The sequence below is a fragment of the Heloderma suspectum genome, chromosome 3 (genome assembly GCF_057233095.1).
Source record: "Heloderma suspectum isolate Gila_16-S chromosome 3, 16-S_ref, whole genome shotgun sequence".
In the NCBI taxonomy this organism is placed as follows: domain Eukaryota; kingdom Metazoa; phylum Chordata; class Lepidosauria; order Squamata; family Helodermatidae; genus Heloderma; species Heloderma suspectum.
In genome coordinates, this window is record NC_139460.1 from 219,956,425 (window position 1) to 219,973,795 (window position 17,371).

A 17,371-nucleotide genomic window follows, 5' to 3' on the forward strand; every position below is an offset into this window, starting at 1 on the left:
CAACGACTAATCAAGGAACAGCAGAGTGGCCTATGCGCTGAGTAAGTAGTTGATCCCCGTTTGAAGGAGAGTCACTTGAAGACCCTGAACTTACGGGCTAGGGAGAGATCCTCCCTCTTTCCCTTGGGTCCACGGGAGGTGGCCATTGCTTGCGCGCCAAACAGGTGCTACACCTCCTTTCTGCGCCCTCCATCGCTCGTCGTTCTTTGCGTCAAGTGTCAAGCAAGCCCCCCTCCCGCACTAGCTCACTGCCAGGGTCACTATCTATTGCAGGAATGCCAGCAGAAGGAATCTCTGCCAGCTGCTGTGCCTGTGAGGGATGAACTGGCTCCTCTCCCATGGATTGCTGCTCCTCCTCAGAATCAGAACTGCTCTGGGGTTCTATCGGCTCAGTTTTCACCCTGACATCATCCCTGCTCCCATGAGGCCCCCCCTCATGCACTTCCCCTGGGGTCCCGGGTTTGTGGGGGTACAGCTGGTGGAAACGCCTCAGCAGCAACGGAGCATGCACATTTTCCGTGGGATCCCAGGTTCGCTCATCTGGCCCATACCCCTTCCAGTCCACTAGATATTGCAGGAGTCCGCAAGAAAGGCGGGAGTCCAGAATCTCTGCGACCCCAAACTCCTCCTCCCCCTCCACCAGCACTGGCAGTGGGGGGAACCAACCGAGCGATGAGGGTTGCCAGAAACCAGGGGGGACAGCAAGGACCGATGAAAAACAGGATGGATCTTCATGGAGGGGGGGAGAGCCAGGCAAAAAGCAACTGGGTTAATCTGGGCCGTAATCTGGAAAAGCCACATGCAGTGAAGCGCGAGCTTCCTTGTGGGCAAATGAGAGGGGAGGTATTGGGTGGACAACCAAACCCAGTCCCCCAGTTGCAGAACGGTAGGGATGTACGAAAGTTCTGCTACGGATCTCAGGGAGGCCAAATGCCAGCGCATTCGGCCCCCCAAAATCGGGGGCGGAACGGCCCACTCCCCACCCCTCCTGGGACGAGAATTACCTTGGGCGGATCTTCCTGGCAGCGGCGGCGGCTCCGGCGGCGGTTTGGTGGCAGCGGCGGCAGCGGCCAGTCTTCCGACTGGCTGCCGCCACCGCCATTTCCAGGTTAAAAAAAAATTAAAACAGAAAAACGTGATAGGCTACGTAAAGATTTACATAGCCTATCACGGCTAGATTTTTAAAAAAGCACCGTGATAGGCTACGTAAAGATTTACGTAGCCTATCACGGCTGACTTTTAAAAAAACACTCTTGTACTTTTAAAAAAACACTCTTGTACGCAAATGGCGGCAGCCATGGCCACCGCCATTTGTGTTCCTTATTTTGGCATGTCTTAGTCTACATAAACATTTACGTAGACGAAGACGGCGAAAATAAGGGGAACGCAAATAGCATAGCGTCTACACTATTTGCGTTCCCCTTATTTTCGCCGTCTTCGTCTATGTAAATGTTTACGTAGACTAAGACGTGCCAAAATAAAGAATGCAAATGGCGGCAGCCATGGCCACCACCATTTGCGTACGCGCGTTTTTTGGTTTTTTTTAATCAGCCGTGATAGGCTATGTAAACATTTACGTAGCCTATCACGGCTGACTGCAGGGATGCAAATGGTGGTGGCTACAGCCGCCGCCATTTGCGTCCCTGCTAGCCAGCGGCCGGATGTCCGGCTGCTGGCGGAGCCAGCCGGCGGCTCCGCAGAATCGCTGCGAAGCACAGCCGGCCAGACAGGATTCTGGGGAGGAGGAACGGAGCACCTCCCCCCCCGGCCAGGATTCCGGGGGGAGGGACGGAACGCCTCCCCCACACCAACATAATCCGCGGAAAGGTAAGTCACTTTTGTACATCCCTAAGAGACAGACCCGGCTGGCACCGCCGGTCTGCAGAGGCCTTGTAGGCTGTCTTGGCTTGCTCGAGGGAGTCCCGTAAGAGGTGGTGTACCACTCGCAACTCCTCTAAAAAGTCATGGGCTGCTGGCACCGAAGAGGGAGCTAAGGTGGACGGGAAAGCCTTGGGGTGGTAACCAAAATTTGCAAAACAATGGAGTTTGGCGGGTGGAAGCATGGCAGGCATTGTTATAAGCAAATTCTGCGAGAGGCAGCAAGGAAAACCAGTCATCTTGCTGGTAATTGACATAACAGCGCAAATACTGCTCCAGAGTCGCATTGGTGCGCTCGGTCTGACTGTATGTCTGTGGATGGTGGGCGGCGGAAAGACGGAGCATCACATGGAGAAGCCCAAGGAGCTCCCTCCAGAAATGGGCAGTGAATTGGGCCCCCCTATCCGAAATGAGACCCTCGGGCCATCCGTGGAGCCGGAAAACATGCGCCAAAAACAGCTCCGCCATCTCCCTGGCTGTGGGCAACCCAGAGCAGGGGATGAAATGGGCCATCTTATAAAACAAATCCACCACCACCAGAATGGTGGTCTTACCGTGTGAGGGAGGTAAGTCAGTGATGAAGTCAAGGGAGAGCAGTTTCCAAGGTCCTGAGGGGGTAGGCAGGGGGTGAAGCAAGCCACTGGCAGGTTGGCCAGGAGGCAACATAGGTCTTGACGTCCCAACACACACGAGGCCACCAAAAATCCCGCGTCACTCTGTGCAGGGTCTTGGCAAAGCCAAAATGCCCAGCGGTGGGGGAGTCGTGGCACTGATGGAGGACCTTCTCACGGAGGGGTCTAGAAGGCACATAGACCCGACCGGAATGGTAAAGCAGGCCACCTCGCAAAGAGAAGGGGGTAGAGTGTGGGGGGCAGAGGCTAGCCCCAATTCCTCCATTTTTGTGCAGACAAAAGCATCCTGAGCCTGTGCAGAGTGAAGGAGCTCCTCCCAAGAGTGAGGCACTGCAGCTGCCACAGGCTCTGGGGGGGAAGAATCAAAGAGGGGAGGATTTCCCTCACCCCCTGGCTGGAGGCCTGGCTTACGAGAAAGAGCATCTGCTTGTAGGTTGTCGGAGACCTTCACATGGCAAATCTTAAGGTGGAACCGGGGGGAAAAAAAGCGACCACCTAATCTGCCGCTGGTTTAAGGCACGGGCTGTCTGAAGATGTTCCAGGTTGCGATTAGGGTTGGCAGAGAATTTCTCCCCGAAACTTCGGGGGGCCGAGCGCCAACGTGTTCGGCCCCCCGAAGAAGTTTCGGGGAGAAATTCTCCGCACCCCCCCCGGGACGGGACTTACCTTTCCCGAATGTCCCTCCCGGCGGCGGTTCTGGTGGCGGTTCGTCGGGTCTTCGTCAGGGGCGGGGACGGCAGCCAATCTTTCGACCGGCTGCCGCCGCCGCCATTCCAATAAAACTAAAAAAAAACACACGCCCCCGTGATAGGCTACGTGACGATTAATGTAGCCTATCATGGCTGACTTTGCAGATCTAGCCGTGATAGGCTACGTTAATTGTCACGTAGCCTATCACGGGGGTGGTTTTTTTTTTTAACTTTTTAGTTCGCGGCCGGGTGAGGCGAGGTGCCTCCTCCCCGGCCTGAATTTCGGCCGGGCAAGGCGGGAAGCCTCCCCCCCGGCCTGAATTTTGGCCGGGCGAGGCAGGAAGCCTCCCCCCCCCGGCCTGAACTTCGCGGGGAGAGCAGCAAAGCACCTCCCCCCCACCGCGAAAAGCTGCGAGACCAGGTAAGTGACTTTCATGCACCCCTAGTTGCGATGGTCGGTTCTAACTTTGACTGGGTGCTGTGCCCCCTCCAGCAGATGACGCCAGGTCTCCAAAGTGGACTTGATGGCCAACAGTTCCTTCTCCCAGATGGTATAATTCCTCTCAGACATGTTCAGCTTCCTGGAGTGGTAGGCACAGGGTTGCAACCCGCCGCCCGCCCGATCTGGCTGAAAAAGCACCGCCCTAGGGAAGTACGAAACCCCCCTTACCTGGCTCTGCCGGGTTCTGCTCGGGGGGGGGAGGTGCTCTGCACCTCCCCCCCGGAATCCTGTCTGGCCGGCTCTGCTCCGCGGGGATTCTGCAGCGCCGCCGGCCAGCTCTGCCAGCAGCTGGACATCCGGCTGCTGGCTAGCAGGGATGCAAATGGTGCCACCGTTTGCATCCCAGTATTCAGCTGTGATAGGCTACGTAAAGACTTATGTAGCCTATCACGTCTGGGTTAAAAAAAAAAAACGCGTACGCAAATGGCGGCGGCTATGGCTGCTGCCATTTGCGTTCCCTATTTCTGGCTGTCTTAGTCTACGTAAATATTTACGTAGACTATGACGGCAAAAATAAAGGGGAACGCAAATAGCATAGTGGGCGCTATTTGCGTCCTTTTTTGATTCACCATTTTAGCCTACTTAAATATTTACATAGGCTAAAACGGCGAATCAAAAAGGGACACAAATAGCGCCCGCTACGCTATTTGCGTTCTCTTGTATTTTTGCCATCATAGTCTATGTAAATATTTACGTGGACTAAGATGGCCAAAAATAAGGAACGCAAATGGTGGCAGCCGTAGCCGCTGCCATTTGCGTACGCGGGTTTTTCTTGTTTTTTTTAACCCAGCCATGATAGGCTACATAAATCTTTACGTAGCCTATCACGTCATGTTTTTTTTAAAATTTTTAAACCCAGCCATGATAGGCTACGTAAATCTTTACGTAGCCTACCACGTGGTTTTGGTTTGTTTGTTTTTTTAACCGAGCCATGATAGGCTACGTAAATCTTTACGTAGCCTATCACGTCGTTTTTTTGTTTTGTTTTTTAAACCCAGCCATGATAGGCTACAGAAATCTTTACGTAGCCAATCACATTGTTTTTGTTTGTTTGTTTTTACAAGACTGCAATTGGCGGGGGCGGGGGGGTGGCAGGCCGTTCCGCCATGGATTTCAGGGGGCCGAATGCCAGTGCATTCGGCCTCACTGAAATCCGTGACGGAATTTTCCGCCATCCCTATTTATCTGTGGCTGTTTTAATTCATTTTAGACTTTATGTTATGTTTTATTGTTATGTTGTTATATTTTGTGGTTTTAACCTCTATTTTGTGAACCATGCAGAGACCTTCAGCTATTGGGCAGTCTAGAAATGTAGTTAATAAAACAAACTAGTAATAGCAGCCAGATGCAAGAGCCTTGGAATGGCATTGCCACCAGGATGATGCTGATGCTGATACAGTGACCTGGTTTGCTCATAGCAAGCAACCCAGAATAGGGGTTGTCATTAAATTGTGGGTTGTTATTGAATTGTCATTACAGGTGAACCCTGAAATATGGTTTAACTATGGATTGTGAACTGTGAACAACCCAGGAAGAGAAGCTATGGCTTGTTGGATTGTGAACTCTGGGTTGTCCACGATGAACAACACATAGTTAAACCATAATGCCGGGTTCACATGTAACAACCCACAATTCAAAAACAACCCATGATTCAATGACAACCCCTATATCCCAGGTTGTTATTATATGCAAACCTGCATTCATATATCATGCTAAATCATGGTTTATTTAAGCCATGGTTTGTTACCCTACCCAGAGTTTCTCTGGAAGAAGACTGATGAAACTGCAGTTCATTCACTCAATTTCTGGGTTGTTTGCCCACTCCGTCCCTGTATCCTGAATGCCTTTGCAGTGCTGTAATACTGTCAGGACTTTATCACATCAGCTGCCTACTTACTATAAGTGTGTTCTATACACGGGTAACACGGGAGATTCATCGGCTGCTTCTGGCAGTACTTGTAGCTCGCTGAAGAAAAGCTCCCTTCCCCCATCCCCAGCCAAAATCCTGGAAACGTTCCTTTCAGAAAATGTTAAACTTTTCTCATTGTGGTGGAGTTCTTGGCCGCTGGAGATTGGAAAGCTTGTGTGGGCACTCTGCAGAAGGGGGAAATGTGTTTTGGGGGTAACCTCTGGAGGTCAAAAGCTCTTGACCTCAGAGGGCTGGAGTGGAGTAGCCTGATATGTGCCGTTTGGCAGTGAGACACCCCACTCAGTAACTAGTCCTTAAAAACTCTCCAAGAGCTGTCAGGAGCAGCGCTGAGGGAAAACGTGGAGCAGATCTCCCTTGCTGGTAATGCCAGCAGACTTTGCTATTAATGTTAGTTTGGGCTAAGGAAAGTGAGAATGCAGCTTCCTGTAGAGCAGCTGGGGCTTTCTTACCACTCTTGCCTGGCACCTCTCTAGCCTGGCAAAACAACCCATGAACAACCCATGGTTACAAGTTTGCATGTCAGAACAACCCAGAGTTTAAGCAACCCAGAGTTGACAACTGAACAACAAACCATGAATTCTCTTTCTGGGTTGTTTGTGGTTAATAAACCATGGTTGGCACAGCTGCATTTGCACTAGGGATGTCAGAGAATTCCACAACGGATCTCGGTGAGGGCGAATGCCAGTGCATTCAGCCCCCCGAAATCCATCGCAGAACGAAGCCCCCACCCCCCAACCCATGAAAGGCATGTGGGATGAAGTCCCTGCTGCCCCCAACCCACAAAAGGCACGCAAAACGGAGCACTTACCTACTCCCGTCTGCGCTGCTTTGCGAATGGCGGCCGTCCTGCGGCCGCCATTCGCTTCCTCCTCTTCATAGCCATGATAGGCTACATAAATACTTACGTAACCTATCACGGCTAATGCAGGGATACCATTTGCATCCCTGTAGAGGCCGTGATAGGCTACGTAAGTACGTAGCCTATCATGGCGGGGGGGGGGGACCCAGCGTACGCAAATGGTGGCGGCTACCTCCATTTGTGTACACTGGGTTTTTTTCCCCCTGCCGTGATAGGCTATGTAAATATTTACATAGCCTATCACAGCTCAATACAGGGACGCAAATGGCGGCGGCTACCACAGCCACCATTTGCGTCCCTGCAGGGCTGCCCAGCGGCCAGATGTCTGGCTGTGGGCGGGCGACTGGAGCCGGCCTGCGGCTCTGCGGCTTGGCCGTGGAGCGGAGCCAGCTGGGCAGGATTCTGGTGGGGAGGACCGGATCGCCTCCCCCCGTTGAAGATTCCAGGGGGAGGGACGGAGCACCTCCCCCCCCCACGGATTTCCCGGCACAGAGCCAGGTAGGTGTTTCGTACATCCCTAATTTGCACATCTCAACAACCTGGAATTCAACAATCCATGCCATGGGTCAGGGTTCTGTGCAAACCAGGTCACTATGTTCATCCGCACAAATCATTTGCCTGCAGGCCCATGCTGGTCCCTTACCTGTGCTTATGGCAGAAGAGGATGAAAACACAACCACTACAAGCCATGTTATCTATACACCCCTAGGTGTGATGTTGACTCAGGTTTCTCATATGCTATTTCGTCCCTTCTTTTTCAAGTTACTTTCTCCATACTTGCTGTTTAGTGGTGCTCAGGAAGCAAACTGGGATCAGAACCCCCCCCCCCCAGATGCATCCTTTCGGTAACTATGAGATCCTTTTTGTATCATATCCACTTTTCAGAGCTGTGGTCTGTGTGGATCGTAATGCTGCAGCCAAGAATTAATGAAGAACCCAAATGCATTTACTGCCAGAGTGTCATTATGGCAGACCCCAATAGCTTATTAATCCAAAGGTGTCAGCTGCACCACCCCTCAGTAATTTTCTTAACACTACCTGCAGAGCTAAAACAAATTTATGCTAATTGTGTGTGACTTCAGGAAAGCAGACGTGTTTGCCTGGAACAGTTATTCCAAGCGTGGTGGCTGGAAGGCAAAGCTGTTTGGCACACAACAGCTGCAGGTTTCAGTTTAGCTCAGCAGGAAGTAATCATGTTAGGCATTTGGGAATGAGACCAATTTTCCTGAACTTTTTAGTTCATGACAGATGTGGAAGTACTTTGAGTCAGGATGCCTTATTAGCTTTTCCACACCTTGGCAAAAAACCCCACCCATCTCTGGTAAAGAGGGCTCCCAGCTCTGTCCAGCTGAACTAACCCTTGTTAAAAAAAAATAATGGCAACAAATCTAAACAGGCTTCCCTGTAAAAGGCATGGTATTGTTAAGACAGGATGCTATAAAGTTTCTTATAGCTTCTCATTTGCATAACGCAAATCCAGTCTTTGCCGGAGCAGTGCAGTAACAGAACATATTTTTCATTGTCAAGTTGTGAGTATTGCCCATTTTTAAGGAACAAAATTGCTGCTATTGCATGAAGAAGATATTCAGGGAGAGCAGAATGGAACCCTTTTTTCAACCTCTTCTAGACATTCAAATATTTCCAAAATCATATAAACTGCAGAGCCTATCAGCCAAAGACACCTGCCGTTTGAATTTGCAAAATCACAGAACTGTTGTGAGAGTGCTTTGACTTTAATTCTCCCTTTCAGGCATCTTTTTGCCCCCAAACTGTTTTTCAGATGACTTAGCATTTCAAAGCACCTTCATTTGTAAATTTAATTAACCTTGTTAATTTATGTATTTGTGTATTCCACCAGTTTCCCTTTTCACGTTGTCCTTGGCGCAGTAAAAGCTGTCATCAACCTTGATTAGTAACATTCATTTAGGAGGTCAATAACTATGAGCAGTTTTACAGGGAAATTTTAAAATGATTAAAAGAATTATATAGTTTGAGAGAAGTTTAAGCCATAAAATTGAGGGACATATTATTGAGCTCAGTGCTGTAATACATCACCCTCAGTTGACAGACTCTATGGACCTGTTCAAATGATAGCTTTGTGCATCGCACTCCTATTTACTCAAAAGTCATCTCCACTATGTTTATTGGGGCTTACCCTTCTGCAGCCTTGGGAACAAAGGAAGCTGTCTTGTACTGAGTCAGACCATCTAGCCCAGTATGACTGACACTGACTGGCAGTAGCTCTCCAGGGTTTCAGGCAGGAGTTATTCCAGCCCTACCTGGAGATAGGAGATACGTACAGTCCCTCCCTGACCAGCCACCCTCAAAATGTTTTGGACTACAACTCCCATCATCCACAGCTAGCCAGACTTATTTACCCCCCACAATCCCCCTTCAGATTGGGTATTCTGTGGAAAAATACATTGGCCACCATCCAATCAGAGTGAGGGAGCTCTGGTAAGTCCCCCCCCCACCACCAAAAATCACACACTTCACCACTGAAAATAGCTGAGCCCTCCCCACTCAGTTATGGAGCCATGGAACTGGGGGAGCATTTTGGCCCAGCCTTATCATGAACTCCATTAAGTTCAGAATTAAGTGATAAGACAATTTAAACACCAAAAAGCAAGGACATTCAAAATTAAGAAATTATTGAATTTGGTGGCCAGCAGCAGAAAAGGGATTGGATCCAGACATACTCATGTTTAGAGTAGACCCAGTGAAACCAGTGGGGCTTAAGTCAGTCAGGACTAAGTCTGAATCCAAACAAAGGTCTTAGCTCTACAGTGCCAAATTGAATAAAGGAACTGAGGGGCTTTCTGGTCAGTTGCATAAACTAGTTATTTGTTGTCCATTACTTTTAAGGTTTGCAATAATAATATATATTTTTAAAATCCTTATGAAACAGCATGAAGCATGCAACTTCTTTTCAACCCCCCCCCCCATGTAAAAATGCATGTAGTGTTGCAGTAGTTGTCTATTTCTGGGTTTCTCATGGGCTCTAGGAATTCATAAAAGTCCTCCTCAATTTTGCAAAGGTCTCAAGGAAGATATTGACACACATGTGGTAGAGTGGCAGGGTTTTATATCAAGGAACTGGACAACAAAAAATGGAATGAAAACAAATAACTTTGTGACTCCTGCAGTTAAATACAAATATGTAATAGACACGCATCCATGTTTGTATAAGGCAGGAGTGGGCAATTTCTGACCCTCCAGATGTTTTGTCCTACAAATACCATCAGCCATAGCCAGCATAGTCAATGATGAAGGATGATGGGAGTCATAGACCAAAACATCTGGAAGGCCACAGGTTGCCCACTCCTGGTATAAGGACAATTTCTTAGTTTGCCTGGCTATCTTGAGATGGACAACACATTCCAATCCAACTGCTGAATTGACCCAGTTCAGACCTACTTGGTACAAGCATAACTGTGCTACTTTAAGGCATATGTTTTCACCCAAGAAGAAGACGACAAAGACGATGACAAAGATGACAACAAAGACGATGACGAACAATAATAATGGGTTACATCCAATGGTGACTTTGCCTTAGCAGCACCTACACCCATACAAGCTGGAGCACCAAATTTTTGCCCATCCCCCCCCAACCCATTTAAACCTTGTCTTCCATCCCCAGAAGGTGCTCCTGAGCTTTGTGGGATTCTTCAGAACAGAATGGGATATGGCACTAAAGGCTGCAATAAGTAAGGGGAGACTGGCAAAAATGCGTTTCCCCCAACTTGTGCAAATGGAAGCACTTCCTGTTAAGGCAAAGCCACCATTAGATACAACCCAATAATCACAATAATGGGTTAATTAACACTACCCCCCCGCGCGCGCATTTTTATTGTTTACTTGCATTCTGGAATGCCATTTATATCGTTTCATTCGATAACACAGGATATCCAATCCCAATACATGACTGCTTTATGCCTGATTTGACGGCACGCACAGAAAGCAACTTCTTGTTTTGAAAGCATTTACTTGGATCTCTCTCATTCCGGGAGTGGGGGGGGCACCCTGCAATCCTAGAATGAAACATTTACATGTTGATTTTTAATTGCAGCTCACTGCCATGGATGCAGATGAAGGTCCAAATGGACGGATCATATATGAAATCCTGGCTGGGGATCAGGGAGACTTCATAATCAACGATCAAACAGGCCTTATCACCATTGTACCAGGAGCTGTGCTGTCGGTAGGCCGTTCCTATGCTCTCACCGTCAAAGCATCTGACAGTGTTCCACTTGCGCAGAGAAGGTAATTAATATTATTAAATATTTTGTCTTAATGTGTTCATAGCTGAGAAGTTAACTTTTCCACACTATAAATCATAGAAGGATTACAAGAATCAGAGTAACACGACTTCAGTGATTTGGGTTGTTGGGTTTTTTTAGACGATGAACTTCAGCTGATCCCTTGCCAGGTGTCATATTCAAAAGTAGCCTTGCAGCACAATCTGTGGAACTCCCTCCCTAGGGAACTCCACCATGCCCCCTCTTTAATGAGCTTCCATCGTGCATTAAAAACGTGGCTGTTCAGGCAGGCATTTGGGGTGGGTTAGGGTATTTTAGAAAATGTTTTTATTGTAGAATTTTATTGTTTTATTGTATGTTGTACATCGCCCAGAGTGGCTGGGTGACCAGCCAGATGGGTGATTAATAAATTAAATAATAAATAAATAAATAAATAAATATCTTATACATGCCTACTCAGACGTAAGTCCCACTGGGTTCAATGGGACCTACTCCCAGGTAAGTGTGTGTAGGATTGCAGCCGTAATATTTGTACTGCCATGGCTCATAAATGAAATCAATATGTATCCTGCACACAGTTGTTTGCTTGCAGTATGTTCAGTGCACCAAAATAGGCTGTTCTGGCTTTTAAAAAAATAGTAAAGTCTTACATGTTAAGTTTTATTCCATCCATATTTGTGAATGTGAGTGTTTGTTTAAGAGTCTGAGAATGAGAGAAAGGAAGACAGGAAATGAAGCAATGAAAGCAAAGGTAGCTGTTGGTTCTGTAAATTGCCAACTATCATGTAATGGTAATATCTCCTCCAAATATACTGGAAGTAAAGGGATTGCTATACTAGAGGTAACATTTTATCCAGATGATACAATCTTATAGTGTGCCTTAGCTCAATTTGGAGCACAAATTGCAAGCTGTGCAAACACTGGACAAATGATGAAATACACTCCACAGAAACTTACATTTGCACCAGCAAAGCCATTCACTGTCTAATCTCTTGCTTGTTAGATCTGAGAAGCCTAGAGAAAGGAGAGATGAAGTCTTTCTCAAACCAGCTTGGCAGAAACAAGTAAAATGAGTGAGGGTTTGTTGTTTAGCTCACAGAACACTTTAGGTTAAAATAGAATAGCTGGGGTGGCTTAGTCCTGATCTGCATGTTGTATTTTGTAGGGGGGTGGATTTCCAGACTACCTCGAGGAGGGGGAGTACATAATGGTTGCCATGGTATCATGCATATTTTAACTGAGGCCAGATCCCATTCATTCCAAAATTTAATGTAAATCACACATCACATTATCTATAAGAGCCATACAGAACATTTTTCTGGGTAGGCAGATGCAAAGGTGAATACTGTATTGGCTAAAACTTATATGAATTGGCCACATGCGAACACAACAAAGAAACACAAAAACAAAGATGGAGAAACATATATATAGACCCTAGTTAAGGATGCTTGGGACTTCAACACTAAAACAACTTAATTTAATCTTCCTATGAAGTATAAGACAACATTTAAAAATGAAAGACAACAAAAACAGACAATTGAAATTAACACTTAAAAATTAAATTTAAAATTAAAGAAATAAAATAAAAAATAACCATTAAAAACAAAAGACAACAAAATAGAACAGAACCCATCAAACGTGCCCATACCTTGTTTGGGTGAGAGAGGCACAAGAGGGGCTCTCCTGGTTGGAGTGTTAGTTTTTTATATTTGGGGAGAGGGGCGGGGACGAACCAAGCAAGCCCAAGATCCGTACCCCATTTCATTATGCATAGAGGTGAGAGTGGGAGAAATATCCAAATAGCCCCTATGTTTATTGTGGGCAAAACTTGGAAATCCAAACCATACTTCCTATGAAAAATGTGTGTGTGTGTGTATTCTATGTTGTAATTGTAGGGCTGTTTGGTCATTAGCCCTCCAGACATATGGCAGATGTGCGCAGGCAGAATTGAGACCACACCTGCCGAACCCATCAGTGGACTATCAGAGAAAAAAACCTAGTCCTAATTGTGACCTGATTAGGAACCTTGAATGTGCAGGTCCCCAAATCAGGTGGAGATAGATGTACAGCCAAATGCCTATAGGCTCTCCAATGCTATGGTTGACTGAATTTGTGGACGTTGGGGACGGAGTGGGGTTTGGCAGGTGTGGTTCCACTTCCCCCTCCAGGCATATGCTGTATACGTGGAAAGCTACTGACTGAACAGCCCTAGTGTTACACTTCAATGTGAAGAACTTTAAATGCTTGTTGAAAAATCATGGAAGATAGACTTGGAGCCCACGGGAGTTTAAACTTTTATTCTTAGCTTACTTTTGTTGCCATTGTTGTTTACGGTCATTAAGCATTGTTGTCGTCTCATTTTCAAATGTATCTTTTGTCAACTCAAGGGCTAGGAACTTTAAATAATAGCCAATATCCTTGGCTTTCTAGAATGAACCCACAGATACTGCAAACATTCACTGGGTGGTAGTAGTACACATGGCCTGAGGCTGCACTTTTTCCATCCCTAAGTCAGAAAGCCGTAATGTATCTGTTTTTTTGCTGATGCCATTTAAGAGGCAAATTTCAATATTCAGCACAGTGCTTCAAGTCATTGTTGTTACCCAAACCATTCTTTTCTAGCCTTAAGAAAAACTATGAATTTTGAAGAAAGAAAGAAAGAAAGAAAGAAAGAAAGAAAGAAAAGTGTCTCCAACTTGTTCTGATAAAGGAAATCCTTTCTCTTCCCCTCCCCCAAATCTTCTCAGCTTGTGTGACCACAGAGTAATAACTCAATGAACAACTATTTTAGATCTTCTGAAACCAGGCTAATTCTCTTTTAGGTCTTCTAAAACTTGGCTAACCTGTGAATGTTGATCTTACCTCCTACAGACCTTAGTCCTTCCCTCCTGCAAGCATAAAGAGTTACCAGGAGATGGATGGCTGACAACAAAACTATTCTGCTGTTCGAAGGCTTCACTGAGATCAACTCTGTTTTGTGCATTCCACACACATACCTTCATTCCTGATTCACATCCCAGTGGAAGACTTAGGGCAGTTTCTGCTGTTGCTTTTTTATTGAAATGCTGCAGACCTTTCTAAGATCCATGTTGTTATGACTATATAGTGGAGGTATCTTTCAGTTTCCTGCCAATGTATCTCCCAAGAACCATTTCTGGTAGATTAATTGCTTCCAGAGTGAAACTGGCATGAATCTGATACACCTCTAAGCATTCAAACATAATGTAAATAAAACATCCCAGTGACATCCCTGGGGTCGCTTAGAGAGTTTTTAACCCCTCTCTTTGTTCTGGCACCTTGAAGGAAAGCAGAATTAGATGTGGGAGTTCTAGTTGCTCTAGCTTACCTGCTGTGACTACAGCCACACTACAACATGCTATAAATCAGAAGCTGCAATCCTTTAGTGAATGGCCAAAATACAAAGTTAGTTCATATGAGGAGTTGTTGTTGTTCAGTGGTTAAGTCATGTCCGACTCTTCGTGACCCTATGGACCATAGCACGCCAGGCCTTCCTGTCCTCCGCTCTCTCCCGGAGCGTACTCAAGTTCATCATATGAGGAGTACTTCCTTCAATTTAGTCATCTAACTGGGTTACCTGATTGTACTGCTTACCCAGTCTCACTAACAGTTGGTAACTTACTGAAAGGACAAAGGCATTAACATGGGAAGAGATAAGTAGAATTCCCCCAGATCAGAAAAATCAGATTTATTTAACCAAGATATTCGGTTTATTAACATGCACAAAGATATGACATTCCATTCAAATAAATAAAAAGACAAAATGTTGTTTCTCACATAGTATTTGCCTCTAGATGATATAACAGGCAGATATTTCTAACCTATTTACAGAACAAAGTTAGAACAATTCTAACTTACTTACAGAACAATACAGAACAAAAGAGTAGTATACACGTCTACTCAGAAGTAGGTCCCATTGAGTTCATGGGTGTTTCTCCCATGTAGATGGGTTTGTTTGTTTATTACAATTATATCCCTATAATAGCTAGTGGCAATAATTTCTGAGTTAGAAATTAAAATGTGTCTCTCCTTGCTTGGCAGATGGCTACAATGTTTGCTAACTCCAGACTCTTATCAACTGCCTTGGCACAACCTGGGGAAGTGTGAATTGATTTTGACTGGATTTTGTTTGTTTCTTGTCATTGCAGGAGCTCCATCACTACTGTTTACATTGAGGTCCTTCCTCCAAACAATCAAAGCCCACCCCGCTTCCCCCAGCAGATGTACAGCCTTGAACTCAGTGAAGCCATGAGAATTGGTGCCATTTTGCTAAATTTGCAGGTACAGAATGCTTCAATGTAAGCATTTGAAGAGCTCTTTCTGCTTATGAATGTGATGGTTTTGATTCTAAGCTGTTTTTGGTATTTCTGGACAAATGTTCCTCTATATCATGGGTTTTCAAACAGTCTTTCATCACTGAACCCATTGAAACCATTGGTTCATGTGCCGAGGAACACTTGCATATTGCCACAGAACCACTGTACATCTCAGACCATTCTGGGCAGCCTTCTAGGGTGAATACCTACTTCACTTGAAGTGCTAGTTGGGTGTGCCCCACATAGACTTAAGGTCCACCCCAGAACACAGAGAACACTCTCCTGCCTGTGACAACATGTTGCAGTAGACAGTAAGAGTAGGACAAGATGCCTTTTCAGGGGACCTTGCTCATCATTACAGAACTTCTCACTGAGGAACTCCTGCTAAGCTTGAAAAGTGATACTCAACATTGTCTTAAATGAAATCCTTTCACTCATCCAACCTAACAGATCTTATCCTAGGAATGTTTAGGATCTTCATGTACAGCTATTTGAAGCAGTAAAAGGTGAATAGAAAATAATGGATAGTGTTATGCATTCTTTTGTAAGTGGTGGACTGACCCCCTGCTTGGCATGCAGAAGGTCCCAGGTTCAATCCCTGGCATCTCCAGGTAGGGTGAGGAAAGAGTCCTGCCTGAAACCCTGGCAAGCCAGTTGGTGTTGACAATCCTGAGCTTGATGATCCAATGTCAGGATGAGGCAGCTTCCTACATATTCTCCTTTCAGTTGATGATGCTTCCAAAAGGAATGGCAGCTGTGATGATAATGATGATGATGATTAACGTGTGTCTAGAAAGTTGTCATTTTGGTGACTGGGAGTGGTGTTTCAGTAGCCCTGCCCCTGGGCCTTGTAACCAGATGGGGTAATTTTAGACTTTGTTAATTCCTGTCATTGACAGGGACCAGAACAGGACTGCCACCTTTTTCCAGGCAGAGTCCCTGTGCCAGGGGTGAGGAGCCTGAGGCCTGGGAACCAAATCTGGCCCTTCTGCACTCCCAATCTGGCCCTCTGAAGTTCTCCAGATGGCCACATCCCCTTCTCTAACTCCAGCCCCTTTCCCCCAACCAATGATATTTAGTAGTTTCCTGGCTTCTGTGCAGGTTTTCCCCCATCCTAAAATGTTGAAATGCCTCTCCTAAGACTTGATTACCAGGAAGAGCTGAATTGTTTGAATACAGAATCCCAGCAAGCACAGTGATCGTATTTCAGTATGAAAACATCAGGGGCTATGTTGTTCACATGGCCTACTTCCAGTAATCACTGTAGAGGTGTCCTGTTTCTAGTATGGAACAGCTTCACCTGTGTATTTTCTGTGTGTATCAAAACTATTAAAGGCTGTGTAGCAGGACCGGTAAACTAAAAATGCTGGCAAATTTATCTAGCACTTATCCAGAGCTACAGTTCTGAATTAGAAATATGGAAAGCAACTGTCTGGTTAGCCTAAAGTTATATGACTGAAACATTTAGCTCACTGTTTCTCTTTCTCTTTCTTTCTCTTTTTCTTTCTCTTTCTCTCTCTCTCTCTCTCTCTCTATATATATATATATATATATATATATGGATGAATTCTCACTGACATATTAATGACTAGTACTCACTACTGCACAAGGCTTACTTTGAACCAGTGACAATCAAAGTAATCTATGTTCAGCTGAGCAGGACAAGGGAGAGAGCAGGATACAGGTTTAGGTGGCAAGTAGTAGCCAGAAGTGGCAAAGGTCAATTCCAGGCTTAGCTATGGGTTAGGAGTACAGAAGCCTAAGCATGAGTGCTTGATCCAGGCTCCAGCACCATAAAAATGAGTCAGCATTTCATGTCTTATTAATTCATTCGTTCATTCATTTCTATACTGGGCAGATGAACCACCCACTAACAGTACCTCTGTCTTATCTGAATTGAGTCTCAGTTTATTGGCCCTCATCCAGTCCTTTACCATGCCTGGACACTGATTCAGAAAAGTCACTGCCTCACCTTGGTTTGATGAAAAAGAGAGATAGAGCTGGGTATCATCTGCATATTGATGGCATCTTAGCCCACACCTCTGGATAACCTCCCCCAGTTTAATTTAGATGTTGAACAGCACAGGGGATAAAATAGAGCCCCGTGGAATCCCATGGCATAATTGCCAAGGCACAGAGCAATAGTCCCCCAGCACCACCTTCTGGAATCAGCCATCCAAGTAGGTGTGGAACCACTGCAGTGCAGTGCCTCCAAAACCCAACCAGACAACATATCCAGAAGGATATCATGGTCAATGGTATCGAAAGCCACTGAGAAGTTCAGGAGA

General features: G+C 46.0%; 1 protein-coding gene across 3 annotated transcripts in view; it reads left to right on the plus strand.

Moving 5' to 3' along the window:
- The window catches only part of PCDH15 (protocadherin related 15), a 1,185,684-nt gene that overhangs the window by 918,789 nt on the left and 249,524 nt on the right, over positions 1 to 17,371 (plus strand). For all 3 annotated transcript variants that reach the window (XM_084845696.1, XM_084845694.1, XM_084845693.1), the window contains 2 exons: positions 10,560 to 10,753; positions 14,916 to 15,048. In XM_084845696.1, coding sequence (XP_084701822.1) covers positions 10,560 to 10,753; positions 14,916 to 15,048 — 327 coding nt within the window. The remainder of the gene's footprint in view (positions 1 to 10,559; positions 10,754 to 14,915; positions 15,049 to 17,371) is intronic.